This window comes from Notolepis coatsorum, assembly GCF_963971535.1.
Source record: "Notolepis coatsorum genome assembly, chromosome: 18".
NCBI lineage: Eukaryota > Metazoa > Chordata > Actinopteri > Aulopiformes > Paralepididae > Notolepis > Notolepis coatsorum.
Genome location: NC_140182.1, coordinates 38,081,524 through 38,098,060, shown reverse-complemented (window position 1 = coordinate 38,098,060; position 16,537 = coordinate 38,081,524). Strand labels below are relative to the sequence as shown.

Here is a 16,537-nt window from a genome sequence, read left to right as displayed (position 1 = left end):
TTCCAAATCGCGATTTCGATTTAAAATAAATTAATCGTTCAGCCCTACGGACACTCAACATTAAGATAGGTTAAGATAAGGGTTGAGGTTAGGCATGCAAGAGGTAAGATAACACCAGAGACACACAGGACCCTGAAGCGCCATTAAGTGTCAATTCTCAAGTGAGCAGGAGCCTGGCTGTTCACACCAGAAGTGCAGGAGCCTGGATGTTCACACCAGAAGAGCAGCCAGGAGCCTGGCTGTTCACACCAGAAGAGCAGCCAGGAGCCTGGCTGTTCACACCAGAAGAGCAGGAGTCTGGCTGTTCAGACCAGAAGAGCAGGAGCCTGGCTGTTCACACCAGAAGCGCAGGGATCTGGCTGTTCACACCAGAAGAGCAGGAGCCTGGCTGTTCACACCAGAAGAGCAGGAGCCTGGCTGTTCACACCAGAAGAGCAGGAGCCTAGCTGTTCACACCAGAAGAGCAGGAGCCTGGCTGTTCACACCAGAAGGGCAGGAGCCTGGCTGTTCACACCAGAAGCGCAGGGATCTGGCTGTTCACACCAGAAGAGCAGGGGTCTGGCTGTTCAGATCAGAAGAGCAGGGGTCTGGCTGTTCAGATCAGAAGAGCAGGAGCCTGGCTGTTCACACCAGAAGAGCAGGAGCCTGGCTGTTCACACCAGAAGAGCAGGGGTCTGGCTGTTCAGACCAGAAGAGCAGGAGCCTGGCTGTTCACACCAGAAGAGCAGGAGCCTGGCTGTTCACACCAGAAGAGCAGGAGCCTGGCTGTTCACACCAGAAGAGCAGGAGCCTGGCTGATCACAACAGTAGAGCAGGAGCCTGGCTGTTCACACCAAAGCCATTTCTCCATGTCGGTCAATAAGAGGTTACGCTCCTCTGCTCCAATCACATGTACTAGGAGGTGCTCACGGCTCACAGAGAAAATCAAACCATCACTGAAGATCACAAGCCGCAGAGCTTCGCGCCATGTCGCAGCCGGTCTGAACAGTACAACCGGTTAACCAGGGGCACCGAAAGGAAACTGGATGCTCTTCCTGGCCCTTGGGAGTCCTGTGTGTCCCTGTCGTTAAGGAATTAATATAATCAACAGTCCTCAAAAGTCTAATTATACAAGAATGTGTATGAGACGGCATCTTACAGGGTTCTTGTAGAGTGACAGGAAGTGTGGCTTGTGTTTCTTCAGCTGCAGATCGAGGAGGTGAACACTCTCCGATTGCCTCCTCCATACTGCCCCCTCTACAGTTTCCCATAGCTCCTTCAGCGGTCCCCACAGACTGGCACCTAGTGGGTAAAGGGAAATGGACAGTCAAGTATCATGCCTGATAACACTACATTTAGTCACTTGTGTGACAGGAGGTTGGAGTGTTGATGTCATGGATACGTTACATATTGTAAACAACTGACCACGTTGGTAGAATCATGTTGTTTTAGTAGCCAACTACTTGCTAGCGTGAGTTTAGTAGCTAGCCTAAGTAGACACAGTGGGCAAGGTACTAGCAACCAAGTTTCACTATGAATTGAAAATGGGGGACCCTGATGTAAACAAGACAAACGTCTTTCTCTGGTCTGCATCCCCAATACAAGTGTGTATTGAGTCGTACTGTATTGTACCCATTCTGCAATCTGTTAAATAAAGTTCTCATTCATTCACCTTTATAGACTTTCAGAATAATATCGTTGCCATGGGAACAGTTTTGGCCCAGGTAATTTCCTGTCGTTTATTAGCAAACATTGCAGCAGGAAATACACGTGGGCGCGTTTAGAATGTCGCTGTTGACAAGCCAGCATAGTCTTGAAGCGAACAGAACATAGCGACAACGTTATCTTAATAAAATACTCGTCACCAATCTCTCGAAATTATTATTTCATTATCCCAACGTCACTAACATGCTAGCACCGAAGCTAAATTAGCCTACACGCTCATGCTTGAATTTGATAGATTCATCAACATGTGGCCTATCGCTGTGAGATTAAATGGACCGAGTAGTTAACAACAGAGGTATGCGTGTTTGAATGACGAATATATTATAATGTATATCAAAGTAAAGTATCACAATTGTCCAGTTATTAAAAAAGATATAGCTCATACCCGAATTTACCGCCATCTGCGCCGCCATGATAAACTCGGATTGGAACTTGGACCAGAAGTACCTGGCCGCGCGCCGGCGTAGAATTTAAATTCATCGAGCATTTAAAAATCATTCACATTCATATTTCGGGAATTCAAAGTCAATACGATTTAATTACATGTATACGGTAAGTAGTCACAATAAACCTTAATGGATATTTTAATCTGTAATCATATCTTCAGGCGAGGTCCCCTTTTCGTTTAGCTCACGTTAATTGTATATGGGAAATGTAGTTTACAAGGAAACAGGGGGACACGATCTCAGTTGGCGTTCATAACACATAGTATGTGTTCAATGTATCTTGAAAAATTATACTATATTTTCATTGCTATTACTTCTGACGAAAATGTCAAGAATTGTGCATAATATTGGTGAAATAACTACATCGCCATAGTACGAGGAACCATCAGAGGGAACTTGTTCTGCCGCAGCAGAACAGTGGGACAATTTAGTACGTAACACTACAGTTTCCATGCGAAATTTGACAGCAATGGAGAAATGACCGCTGGACTGAAACTACGTGTTAAACCGTCTGTTATAAGACGAATAACGGTGGTGCAGTAGTAACTCTGAACAAGAAGACATTCTCTGGTATTATAGACAACCATGGCTCGGGTTGTGAAGGTGTTTCGCACTCTACGGAATCATTGGAAGAAGTCCACATTTGCTGTATGCGTTCTGTCCTACGGGGGACACTGGCTGTATGGTAAACAGTGGTAGGTGTCTTATCTCCTCAAATCACCAGACCCCTCATATTTTGACAGTTGAAAATCATCAGTGTAATGAATGACGAAGCACTAGATTTATTTGAATGCATTATTATAGGCATGTTTCTGTACTAACTTTTGTACTGTCTTTTACTAGTATGCACTAAGTAATCTACCTAGCCTATATTACTACCTACAGTACAGTACTATTAGGGGTGGGAATCACCAGTTTCATCATGATACGATACGATATCGATTCTTTGGACAACGATACGATATTTGCCGATATCACAAAGTCTCTCACGATACAATACGATACGATTAGATTTAGGTGCCTGCGATCGATATGAGATGATATCATATGCCCATTTAACACAATCAGTTATGAGACTCGCCACAGGATTTTCAAAATAAGAGTATCGATATGAATCGATCTTATTACATCGCATCGATCCGATTCGATCGTTGATAATTACATCGATGTATCGATCTGGATCGATGTATCGTCCCACCCCTAAGTACTATGCTAAGTGTAGCACTCAAGTTCGACACTGTTTGACAAACAATGTCACTTAGCCTTAGCTGCCAGAGTTGTACATTTCCTGCTGACTTGTTGTACAGAACTTGCAAGTCGTTTTGGATACATTTAGCTAAATTACTAAATGTAAATGTTATGTGTATTTGTTTTTGTTGTCATCTATTTTCAGCGACAGTTTATTGCGAAGAGAGGCTTGTCTATTGGCTAGGGTAAGAAATGACTTAATTTGTACAAAATGTTTGTCTCTTGCCGGCACCAGTCTAATGTTAGGTATGTATGATACTATAGTACTGCGTCTGCCGTCCTAAATGACTGAAAATCCTATCTCCATATTAGGAATTTGGCCGTCAACAGATAGCACCACAGGAGCAGCTGAGGAAAGCCACCGTTATCTTAAACCCTCGGGCTTGCAGTGGGTAAGAAAATAGATTTAAAAAGCTACGGTCACTTTACTTAGTCCTGCCTGCATCACCTGTCATGTTTGTTTCTAATAACTCCTTTCTGCTCTTCCCAGGAAAGCCAATAATTTATTTGAAAAGAATGCTGCTCCTATTTTACACCTGGCTGGTGTGGAGATCACGATAGTCAAGGTATCACTGGTGTTTTTCGTGTTGCCTGGATTCACTCCCTAACTCACTAGCTTTAAATTAGTTTGTGATTCAAGTACAGCTTCATGAATAATGATGTCAAATTAAAATGTAATTCAGGCTCTGAGTAAACAGTTCAGTTTTTCTATAGAACATCAGAGCTGAGGGCGGTCAGGTGGCGTAGCGGAGATTGCGCTCGTCACCAATGCAAGAGGCTGCGGTCTCGACTCCCGGAGTCAGCATTGCTTGGGCTGATCGCTATACTAACTCGTTTGGCTGAGTTAGGGGGAGGGCAAGTCGTGGGTGGTGATCTGGCGTTGTGGACAGCGACACCTACAGGTCAGGTCTGGGCGCCTGCTCAGCGGAGGCAGGACTTGATGAGGGCAGCGTGACCTCCCACGCGTTACACTTCACCAATGAGAGTCCTCGCTGCCAGGTGAAAAAAGAGTCACTGGCTGTCGCCGCACGTGTCGGAGGAAGCGTGTGGATGACTTCAGGGTTCCCTTGTACCGACCAGTAGGAGAAGATGCGCACAACAACCAGTTAGGGGAGGGGCGGAATTGGCATAACGACTAAATTGGGACGGGGAGAAAACGGAGAAAAATCGGAGAGAGGATAAAAAAAAAAAAAACATCAGAGCTGTTGGTCCATGTTGTACTTGACATCGTTGAGCTAACAACATTATCTTGTTAATCTTTAACAGACGGACTATGAGGGCCAGGCTAAGAAACTGATGGAGTTCATGGAACAGACAGATATGCTGATAGTGGCTGGAGGAGACGGGACCATGCAGGAGGTCATCACTGGTTTACTACGGAGGGCAGATGAAGTAAGCACGAGGGGGCCGACATTACCATACGCATCAGCACGAATCACGGGAACCGGCATGTCCGTCTCGCATGATGAGCCACTGGCTAGAAGCGCTGTTGGACCACACTGGTTGTGTCGTCTGCTTTTGATTTTCTCTGAGCACTTATAGTAATTGTAGTAATTGTTGCCCCCCCCCCCCCCCAAACATAATTTTATTGAATCGCCACCCAGCACGTCCTCTCAGCCCACTGTCCTAAAGCCATCCATGGGCAACAAGCATCCAGGGCAACAAGCGCGAGGTAGTTGTCCACAGAAGAAGAAGAAGAATCTATTCATTATTCTATATCTTGTGTTTTCCTAATTGCCACATTATGTATGTAGTATTTGTCATTATTTGTGTACCTCCTGTTCATCTGTCACCACTGGTGTCGTTGCTGGACGTTTCTCAACTACAGGAGACCTTCAGCAGAACTCCTATTGGCTTCATTCCACTGGGCGATCGTAACTTCCTCAGTCAGAGTCTTCATCTCGCCAGCGACAACCAGGTCAAGTAAGTACCTCATCCAAACCAATAGTCTTATCTCATCAGACGTCATCAAGCTCCCCCCTCTTTTCTTGGTCCTCCAATCACAACCGTTGCTTTAAGATTCAATAGTTTATTACCATTTAAATTAAACATTGATTGGAATTTGTATTGGTGAGTGCACAGGTAAACAACAATCATACACATTACAGTACAATAAATACTTTTTTGTTGTGGGTTTATGTTTAATCTTCTGTTCATGTTTTTATGAAGTATGTAAATTGAAAGTTTTACTTTGAAAAAAAAATTATATGTAACCTCTCTTTCTTGGACTCTCCTCAGACACATCACATCAGCTACTCTCTCCATTCTGAGGGGAGAGACCGTACCCCTGGATGTGCTACAAATCAAAGTGAGATGAGTCGTTCCATTTTGCCTTTACCCAATAGCCATTTTGTAATGACGTGACGTCAGAATTAAGAGTGATTTACTACTATTCTGGAGCGCTGCCTGAACTTCCTGTGTGTGTTGTTGTTTTGATGTGTAGTCGGAGAAAGACCAGCCAGTCTTCGCTCTCATGGGCCTCCGTTGGGGAGCGTTTAGAGACGTGGCCGCCACCGTTAGCAAGTAAGAGTTACAGAATCGGCTGCTCAAATAGGCCACGTTCACACTGCAAGCTTTAGTGCTCAAATAGGCTAAGTTGAATGCAGTGGAGACCAGCTAATTAAAACAAATCAGACCTGTATCTGTTTTAGGAACCACATATGAAAGTGGCCCAGATCAGATTCCATGTGATTTGTGCTGTTCACACTGTTATGAAACAAAACGGATCTGAGTCACATTTGAGCAAAAATCATATTTGGGACACTTTTGCCTGCAGTCTGAACGTAGCCATATTAAAATAGTCACCCTGGTCAGATGGAAGTCAGCGGGGACTCTCCCCACTTCCTGATCAAAATGATTGATTATATTATTGATTTCCCCATAGATATTGGTACCTGGGACCATTGAAGACAAAAGCAGCACATTGGTTCAGCTCACTACGGGTAAGTTAAGTGTTGTTTTGCTCCTAAGTAAATATTCAATTCATTACATATTGTAGGTTTTAGTTGCACTTGTCTTCTTGCCTGGATTCAGCTCTGAATCACCAGCTGTCCCACCCTGCTTTTGAATAATTTTGTGATTCAGGCATAAAGAACTGAAATGTTTCATAATGAACTGAAATGTTTTATAATTAACTGAAATGTATGTAGTATCAGGCAGCTCATCTTCTACACTGTCAGTAGATGGAATAGAATAGAAGTACTTTATTGAGGGAAATTCAGCACTACAGATCACAGTAAACATTTAGGTAGTAAAAAAATCACAGTCATGTATATACATTCTAAAACATACAGCCAAAATATACAGTAATATACAGTAAAATGTACAGTAATAAGTGTAAAATGTTGATTCACACTGTGTGAAGTTTGGTAGTGATTTGTCCAGTTTAACATGATTAAAATCCCCTGAGATGAGGATTAGAGCCTTCGGGTGTTTTGTTTGGAGACGTGCCATAGCATTGTGGATGACGTCACACGGGGCAGTCGGGTTTGCCGAGGAGGGGGGTGTAAACCGCCATCATGATAACATGGGGAATCTCTCTGGGCAAATAAGATCAGTTCAATAGGGATCAGGCAGCTCATCTTCTACACTGAGTAAATCAGTTCAGTAGGCTCTCCCTTGGGTCTGACAGTGGAAATAGTCATCACTGAAGTCACTTGGACATACTGTGGTGGCGTGTCGGGGCCTAGTCTCTCACCTCACAGAACTTCACTACATAGTGCCCTTCACAGGTCCCTACTGTCTGATTGTTTGGAATTCACTGTGTGTGTGTGTTGTTGTCCCTCAGGAGTGGCCCCAGGTACACGAAGCCTCTGTGTCCATCTTGGCTCCCAGCCTCCGGCCCCCTGACCTGTCCCCCCTGACGGCCTCCAGGCCCAGTCTGTTCTACCGCATTGTGCGCCGGCTGCAGAACTACTACTACCCACCTATTGAAGGTAGGTAGTAGGCCGAATATTCGGTGCATCCCTAATAATAAGTATTGTTTTTTATGTGTAATTGACAGACCATCTCGTTTCCTGTTTTGCGTCATGTGGGTTATGCTAGGCGCTGGCTTACTGCAGGCACAGACCTCATTCACCCCAATGGGAGATGGAGAGGTTTTGACCGAAAGTCGCGAATTATTTTGTCCCATAGAAATCAAAGTAAATATTGGACCTTCTCTGACAAGTTGAAGGTGTTGTGAACTTTTTTTTTTTTTTTTTTTTATCGTCTTTTTCTATTTTTCTCTCATCCCAATTTCGCTGTGCCAATTCTCCCCTCCCCTGTCTTGAACGTTGCTTGCATATGCCCCCCACTGGCCGGTTGTAGGGAGGATAAGCCTTGCTTCACGAGGAGGCAGCCTGTCACATCTTTTCCCCTGCCAGCGCGGACTCTCATTGGTGAGGTGTAATGTGTGGGAGGCTCACACTACCCCCGCCATTTCCTGTCTCTGCTGCCCCAACCGACCTGTAGAAGTCGCTGTCCACAACGTCCAGATTACCACCCATCGACTTCCACCCGCTAACTCTGCCAATTGAGTTAGTATGACGGCCGGCCCAAGCCGGAGGCAATGCCGACAGCCGGATTCGAACCCAGTGTCTCTTGTGTTGGTGACGAGCGCAATGTCCGCTGCGCCACCCAGCCGCCCTGTTGTGAACATTCTTACACTGAATTGAAACCTTTCTGACTTGTATATCCATAGGAAGACTATTTTGATCGAGAATTGTCCAAAGATCTCAGTGTTAGCGACCGTGTGTGTGTGTAAAAGTCCCACCTATTTAGGAGACAGGAAGGAACTGTTCCATCTTCCATGTTCATCTCATTGGCACAGCTTGGAATGTCATCTTCCTTGTATTCAGTATCTTTGGTTCTGCCATTCTGTATGTTTGCTCAGAGCCTCCAAAAGTGGAAGAACCAGAGAAGTGGGAGGAGACTAACTTGTCCACATTGGAGCTGGCGATTCAAACTCACAACAGAAACCCGGTGGAGATGGTTGGTAGAGAAATGGACCTCTAAATTTACCTCAAGCCCTGACCCCTCTTTTCTTGATCCTCCAATAATAATAATAAACTTAATTTGTATAGCTCCTTTCATACAATAATTGCAGCCCAAAGTGCTTCACAGCAGCAAAAAAAAAGCAACAGTTGTGATTGGATGATCAAGAAAACAGGGCAGGGTTTGAGATGTGTCAGTTGTTGGCATCATCTTGTTAAATATCTTTTTTTCACCCCTAAGACATCACTTCTGTCGATGCGTTTTCTCTTTCAGCGCATAATGGATTCCATGATTATCTGCACAGAGCCAGACAACTTAACAGTGGGAGAGTTCATCACCGTTGGGTCAGTGGTTGCATACGACACACGCACGCATGCATACGACACACGTCACCCTAGTTAAAATAGCAGTGAGCCTATCACTTCAAGTTTATTAGAAAACATCACAGCATCACAGGATGAATTGAGATGGGGTTTTTGTGGGCAGTTTGTATCTGGATGATCACTATAAGCATAGCTTGAATGGTCCTAGCTGAAAAGACCACTGATGTATTTTTGGGTGACTTGTCGGCTGTGTTTGCAGGGCCCAGTTGTTCAAAAGTAATCCGATCGGATTTCGGGTAACAGATTTGATCAAATCTTGAAAATGGGTTGTTCAAAAGAAAAAAAGGATTCTGAAATCGGATTGGATTACGTAATCAAATCTTGGTTTTGATCCGGATCAAACCTTCAGTATGTGTTGTTCAAAAACGTTTAGTAGGATTGGGATCACTTTGATCCAAAAAATCAGGATTAAACTGATCCCAGTAGAAAGGTGGATTCAGGGTGGATTTCAGTCACAAAATGTAATGTGTAACTGAGGGGTACAATTCCCTGACTGTATTACTAGATATGATACTTACTACCACTACCTTTGTACTTAATATTCGGCCACCCAGTACACGGCATAAATATATTATCATGAACACTCTCACGTAGATGAAACGGATCCAACACAAATGTACGAATTAGAAACAGGTCTTTATTTCCTACACAGCGATGGTGTGTAGAATAAGCACTTAATCACTTAATTACATTTATGAATTGAAATAGTATGCACTTTTATGGCAAGGAGTATTCGTCGGTATATCAATAGATAATGTCCAATCTCTGAAGGCGCAGGTGGTAAATATACGACCTGGAATAGTTAAGGAATAACAGCAATGATACTTTAATGATTATAGGCTGGATACACTAGAGGGGGTTAATCCGGTCGCTTGTAAGCCGACAGGAGTAGGAGGGGGGGGGGTAGAATCCAGCTGCCTCGTCCGGCCAAGGGTATCCCAGGTGAACCCACTGTAGTGCCGTTCAATGCGCCGGCGATCCTTGGACCACAGATGAAAGCAGGTGGACTCTTTGTGGGCCGGCTCTCTCCGGTCCACGGGGGAGAGATGTGGAGAGACCTCGTCTTGCAGAGCGTCTCCTCACCTTGCGTCCTCTCCAGGGGGGGGGGTTCCAACACACGGTAGTGTCGGGGGTCTTTATCCATAGAATAATCAAAGTATCCAAAGCATAATCCGTGCCTGGGAAGGCGGGCTGTCGTCGGTAGAATAATCCGGTATACAGGTCCACTCGCTAGTCGGCTCTGGGGCTCCTCGGGTGCAGCTTCACATAGGGTCAACCACCCTGGGTAAGCAGCCAGTTCTCTGCCCGAAACGATGGGGTACTGACTACGGTAGTATTCTCACCGCACGAAGCACTATATATTAACAGACTATTATTAGCTTAATAGACTACGTCCAACTCGACGATATAGTGCCAAATATGACTATTCAAATATTAATATACACGATGTCTCAATACCGATGGTAGGCCGAACTTGGCCTTACTCCCACACGTGGCATCGCGGGGAGGCTTTACGTCTGTGACTCTATTGGAGGGTAAGAAACTGGACTGAAAAGAAAGTCCTACTTTAGTAGCGCAGTATATATACGCACTATGAACAAATAGTCCCATTAGTGGTGCGGTAGCCAAATTCCTACGCGGAACTAGGACTTGTTCGTACATGTCGAGCGGTACGTTTGAACTGGGTCTGAGGGGTATGGCAGCCTGGCACCAAGGTCTCGACCAATAGTAGAATGGAGACTATTATGGGATGTTCAGTAGGCTAGAATGGATATTCAATGCATATTGTACAAGGAATATACAAGGGATATCAGGGAATATTAGAGAATATACAAATACAATTAAATATATATATAAATAAATATATATATTCGGTTTAATCTGGCCCTTCACAACAGCCACCCCCTGAATAGGTCCCAGACCTAATCAGTCAAACGGAGACAGATTAATCGCGTTGTCTATTTACACATAAGGGTTTGCTGTAGGGGTCAGTCAACTTCACAAAGTCATAGGGTTGTAGGGTCATGGTCATCATCGATTGTGTCTGGGAGTCGAGGCAGTTCTATGAGCCTTGCCACGGGACGGGTGTAAGTGCGACCCTGGACGAGCACTTCAGCTGCTCGGACCTTGCCGTCGGCACCGGTGATCACTTTGCTTACGCGGCCGGCCGGCCACATAGCTCTGGGCAGTGATTGATCAATAATCATGACGACTGTTCCTTCTGTCAAATTGTCTCTCTCCTTTACCCACTTCTGGCGGGTCTGTAGAGACGGTAGGTAGTGCAGTAGGAAACTGTTCCAAAACTTGTCGGCTAATACTTGGCTGTACCTCCACATTCGTCGGCCGTTCGCTTCTTCAGGCCGGTACATTGTCTGGGGTAATGTGGGATCTAGCCGCCCCATCAGGAGTGTGTTGGGGGTAACTGGGTCGATATCCGCCACATCACTGGAGACATATCCGAGGGGCTTCGAGTTAAGTACTCCCTCAATCTCCGTGAGGACTGTCATTAGGACTTCTTCCGCCACCGTCTGGGCCCCAAGTACTGCGTACAGGGCTGTCTTTATGGAGCGCACTTCTCGTTCCCAAGTGCCACCGAAGTGGGGTGCGTTTGGGGGGTTGAATTGGAAATCAACCTGTGCTGGAGCGAGGTGGGTCTTAAGTTCTGGGCCCATAGCTTGGAAGCTCTCTCTCAGCTCTCTTTCGCCGCCTTTAAAGTTTGTCCCATGATCGGACAATAGGGTAGACGGTCTTCCTTTCCGTGATATGAATCTACGGAAGGCCATAAGGAATGAGTCTGTGCTCATGGTCGGGAGAAGCTCGATGTGTATCGCTCTGGTGGTCATGCATTTGAATACAATACCCCACCGCTTCTCGGTTCCTCTTCCTTTCTTTATGTGCAGCGGGCCAAAGCAGTCCATACCCGTTGAGTGGAATGGCTTGTCACCGATTCGGAGGCGACATGGAGGAAGGTCAGCCATCCTTGGTATGCTGGGCTGCGCGCGCCACTTGCGGCAGTCTAGACATGTTCGTTGGAAGCGTCGTACCGCCTCTCTTCCTTGTAGGATCCAGTAACGACGTCTGATTTCCGCGAAGACTCTTTCTGCTCCTGCGTGATGTACATCCTCATCGTATTTCTTTATAATCAGCTCTGTGACCTTGTGTCGGCTGTTCAATACGATCGGGTATTTAATGTCATCCGGTAGATTGGGGGCTCTGCGTAGGCGACCACCCACTCTGATGAGGGTGTGAGCGTCGCTCTCGGGGGCCAGGTGAATTAATCTGCTGTCGGATGGGACGGGCTTTCCTCCCTGTAGACAGGCCAATTCATCGGGGAACGAGTCTCTCTGGGCTCGCTGCAGTAGAAGCAATTCTGCTTCCTCGTAGTTAGCTGCTGACATATCAGCGGGGGACTTGCACTCCGGGTGGTACCGCAGGAATGTTCTTTGTTGTGCACTCTCTATGGACGTGCAATCGTTTATGTTAGGGTCGGTGGAGGCTACGGTGCTCAATCCACAGAACACAGACTTCTTAATTTCCACCTCCTCTGGACTTGCTTCCCTCGGGATAGGCATGGGCCACTGTCCTTCCGGGAGTCTTAGGAATGCGGGGCCGTCACTGTAGACATTGCGACGGGTGAGGTCATCCAGGGGCATCCCCCGGGTGATGACGTCAGCTGGGTTCTGTTTTGTATCAACGTAGCGCCACTCTGTTTCTCCGGTTAACTCTTCGGTTAAGTCTTGAATCTCGGTGACTCTGACTCCCACGAAGACTTTGTACTTGCATGAGTCCGATTTGATCCAGGCGAGTACCGTCGTGGAATCTGACCACAGGATTGTTCTAGACACCGGTATGGTGAGCTCACGTTGGATGAGCGTGGCTAGGTGCGCTCCGGCTAGGGCTGCGCAGAGCTCTAGACGTGGGATAGATTGTTGCTTGCGTGGGGCTATTCTCGAGCGGGCGAGGACAAATGCTATGTAGATCTCTCCCCCTTGGTCTTGGGCCCGCAAGTAGGCTACTGATCCGTATGCGACCTCTGAGGCGTCACTGAAGACGTGTAAGTCCATTTTACATGTCTCTGGCCTCACCGTGGGTGGGAAGTAGCTTCGGCGCATATTAACGCCTGGGAGTGAGTGGAGCTCCATCTCCCACTCTCTCCAGGTGGATGCAAGGTGTGCGGGAATGGGGTCGTCCCAGCCCTGGTCCTTGTCCCACAATGCTCGTACAATCATTTTTGCCCTGGTGGTGTACGGTAGAATACATCCTAGCGGGTCATATTGTCGGGCGAGTGTTGTGTACACACTCCGTCTGGTGGTCGGCGCCGCCGCCGGCCTTCCCTGCTCCGTAGTCAGGGGCTTGTGTCTGTAGTGAAGCGAATCTGTTTTGAATCGCCACACCAATCCCAGGGTCATCTCCTGGGCTTCTCCCGGGATTGTAGCCATCCAGGTCTCGCTGCTGGCTGCCTTGTCCTCGGAGGAGAGGCTGCGCAGTACTTGCGGATCGCTGCTGGCCCACTGCCTGAGATCAAAGCCGCCTTTGATCAATGAGGCGCGGAGTTTAATCAGGAGAGCCTCGGCTTCTTCCTGGGTCGAAAGGCTTTGTAGACAGTTGTCTACGTAGAAGCTGTTCTTTACGCTGTGTCGGACCTCTTCGTCCGCTGCTGGGTCCTCTGCTACATGTTTCTGTAGTGCAAATGTCGCACAGCAGGGGCTGCACGTCGTTCCGAAGGGGAGGACTTCCCATTGGTAGATGGCTGGGTGCTCATCTCCTGGCTTCTCTCTCCATAGGAACCGTAACAGGGGCTTGTCCGCCTCTACTAATCTCACCTGCAGGAACATTCCTTTAATGTCCCCGCTGATGGCCACCTTTTCCTGGCGGAAGCGGAGTAGAACGCCGAGTAGGGAGGGGCAGAGTGTGGGACCGGGCAGTAACTCTTTATTCAGATTTTGGGATCCGATCTGGTAGCTGCAGTTAAATACTATGCGGTCTTTACCGTTGTGATGGACCTTGTGGTGGGGCACGTACCACGATTCAGTGGTCTGGTCAGCCTCTTTAATGTCCATCTTTGTGACGTGTCCCGCTGTGATGAGCTTCTCAATCTCAGCGTGGTATACACTCTCTTGGGCGGGGTTCTTGGCTAAGCGCCGCTCCGTGTTCAGCAGGTACCGTTCTATGGCGTCTGTCTTGGCGTGGAAAGTAGGCATTCCTTCTCGCCGCAGGAGTGGCGTGGCGTATCTCAACACGCCGTTGACCGGGACTCTCTTGGTCCCTGTCTCGAGGAGGTGAATGGCGTAAATGTCATCTTTAGAGCGAATGTCTTTCTTTCCATTCTTAAAGGGCATTTGTTCCAAGCTCCATAGCCGCTCTACGTGTTGCAGGAGTGCGGTTTCTCCCTCTGTGACTCGGGAGTGGAGACATCTAGTGGCTGTACTTCGGTTGAGAGATTTGGCGAGCGGGCCTTGGAGAGTCCATCCCAAACGGGTCTCGACTGCTGCAGGACAGCCTCGGGGTCCGGTATGAACCCGGTCTATCGGGACAATGAGGTCTGCATGGTCGGAGCCTATCAACAGGGTCGGCATAGCATTGTCTATGAGCGGGATCGGTAACTTGCGCAGATGTGCATATTTCTCCATCAGCTTGGCGACGGGGTATGTGTACCGCGACAGTCCTATTTCTTGGCTGGTGAAAGCGTCTGCAATCTGGTACCGTCGCTCAGGCTGGCCGCTTGCTGCGATAGAGAATGAGACATTCTCGCCCTTTATCGTCTTCAAATCTCGTCTTATTGTCCGAATTGTCATTTGGGTTTCGCTTCCCCGCAGCCCTAGCTGGGCCGCAGCGGAGGCGAGCAGCAGGGTCTTCTCTGACCCGTCATCGAGGACGGCGTAAGTGTCCAGGACTTTATTCTGGTAGCTTAGTGTCACACGCACTACTTTTAGGAGTACTCGGGCTCCACTGCTGCTGGCGGGATCGATGTACATGACGCTCGCTTTGCGGCTGGATGGTGCAGGTGAAGGGCGCCGTCTGTTACTGTCGTGAAGTATGTCCAGATGGGCTCCATCGCACTTGGTGCACCTTTTCTTTAAGCGGCATTCGGCTGCCATGTGTGAGCGCGCACAGCGAAAACAGCGCTTGTTGGACTTTATCCATTGACCTGCTTCCTCCGCGTTCAGCTTGGGGAAGGAGTCACATTGCGCTAGCCAGTGTTCTTTCTCACAGTAGGGGCACACTATCTTCCACTTCTCCGTTCTGGAGGGGGTACTGTGGCTCCTGCTGCTCGGTACTGACTCCGATTGGTGCATCACAGTCACCGATCTTCTTCCATCATTTAGTCGTCTGGTTCCTTCTCTGGAGCCAGGGGTGCTCCGTCCGAATGTATCTAGCCGTAGGCTGCTGACTTCTCTCGCCAGGAAGTCTGCTAGATCGAGGAGGTTCGGTTCGGGGCCATTCGGGTCTCTGTGGTCCCTCTGCCGCCTAAAGCGCTCCTGACGAGCGGGCGGCAGCTTCTCCAGGATCCTTTCCACATTTGAGTTGGCGTAAAGTTCATACTTCCCCTTCTCTCTTTGCGCTCCCAACATCCCTACCAGGGACTGCACTCTGATGGACAGGTCGTCCAGTGCTCGATTGTCTATTGCTGGGGGTAAGCGGTCGATGTGTCGGATCTCCTGGATCACGTAATCCCATATGCGCCCATACCTCTGGTCCAATGCTACCAGCGCTGCTGTGTATGGGGTGGTGGAAGTCGCGTAGGCGAGCGCTATATTATGTGCGCGGGGCACCTTTAAGTGCTGCAGTAGGATGGCGTATTTGTGGCGTTCATCCAATACATCCACCAACATGGTCTCCAGACACATGCGGAGTTCTGTATACTGGGCCCGGTTCTCTTGGGTGAAGTCGGGTACCATAGGCGTGCCAATGTATGACGCTGACTGTGGATACATCGGCGAGCGTTGGGGGGGAGGCCTCCTAGGCGAGTCTCCTCCCGCTCCTTGGTATGGGCTGGTACCGGCAGTGTACCATGGCCCGCTTGTCCAGGTGCTGTTCCTCGGTGCGGGTCGTGCGTCGTGCTCACCCGTGTATAGAGTCGGGGGTCTGTAGCGCAGCTCCGCGGGAGTATAGCCTGGGCTGTACCGGACCTCCTGGTCCGGTAGAGTACTGTGCTGTCTTCGGGCGCGGTTCTCCTCCTCTTCCTCTTCGTCTTCAGTTAGGTCATCCAGTGCTTGTAGTCTCTGGTTTAGCCTCTCCACAGGATATGCTGCTCCTTCCCGGTTGCTAGGTCTCGCTTGGACCGGTGGGGGGAGGTGGTCTGTGGGGGGTATAGACCTCGTCTGTTGGTCAAGTTCAGGGTTGTTTACTCGGCTAGGGGATGCCGCCCTGGAGGTGTGTCTAGACGAGTTCCTGGAGCCTCTGGCGGAGGGAGAGGGTGTTGTCCGTCTGATCAGCTGTTCTATTAGTTGCGACTGCTGTCTGTCGCGCGCTGCGTCCCGTTGAGCACCGGCTCGTTCTCGGGCCACATTCTCTTCCATCTGAATGCGTCTTATTTCTAGACGTATCTGCTCGTGTTCGCTTCGCTGCTGGATCTGCAGTCGGTCGCGTTCAGCAGCGGCGTTCAGGCTGATGAGGAAGGCCTGCTGTAGGGTCCTCTCTGCCTCGCTGGGAGAAGGCGGTTGTATAGGGGAGCCTTCCCTCGGGGTGCTCCTTGCGGAGCCTTGGAGCTCTATCTCCACGGTGCTCTCCCCGTCTTCCGTGCCGAGTTCTCTCTCGGTAGCGTTGTATTCCTCCCGGGAC

General features: G+C 48.4%; 2 protein-coding genes across 3 annotated transcripts in view; one reads left to right on the top strand and one right to left on the bottom strand.

Moving 5' to 3' along the window:
• Window positions 1-2,117, bottom strand: part of nup205 (nucleoporin 205) — a gene marked incomplete at its 5' end in the record, with an annotated part of 74,698 nt that extends 72,581 nt beyond the window's left edge. For both annotated transcript variants that reach the window (XM_084334345.1, XM_084334346.1), the window contains 2 exons: window positions 1,139-1,281; window positions 2,090-2,117. In XM_084334345.1, coding sequence (XP_084190471.1) covers window positions 1,139-1,281; window positions 2,090-2,117 — 171 coding nt within the window. The remainder of the gene's footprint in view (window positions 1-1,138; window positions 1,282-2,089) is intronic.
• Window positions 2,118-2,609: 492 nt separating this feature from the next.
• agk (acylglycerol kinase) overlaps window positions 2,610-16,537 on the top strand; it is a 47,580-nt gene continuing 33,652 nt past the window's right edge. Inside the window, exons 1-12 of the mRNA XM_084334589.1 lie at window positions 2,610-2,845; window positions 3,544-3,583; window positions 3,711-3,790; window positions 3,889-3,964; window positions 4,665-4,790; window positions 5,227-5,321; window positions 5,637-5,706; window positions 5,842-5,921; window positions 6,283-6,340; window positions 7,186-7,333; window positions 8,272-8,369; window positions 8,646-8,716. Coding sequence (XP_084190715.1) covers window positions 2,736-2,845; window positions 3,544-3,583; window positions 3,711-3,790; window positions 3,889-3,964; window positions 4,665-4,790; window positions 5,227-5,321; window positions 5,637-5,706; window positions 5,842-5,921; window positions 6,283-6,340; window positions 7,186-7,333; window positions 8,272-8,369; window positions 8,646-8,716 — 1,052 coding nt within the window. The 5' untranslated portion in view covers window positions 2,610-2,735. The remainder of the gene's footprint in view (window positions 2,846-3,543; window positions 3,584-3,710; window positions 3,791-3,888; window positions 3,965-4,664; window positions 4,791-5,226; window positions 5,322-5,636; window positions 5,707-5,841; window positions 5,922-6,282; window positions 6,341-7,185; window positions 7,334-8,271; window positions 8,370-8,645; window positions 8,717-16,537) is intronic.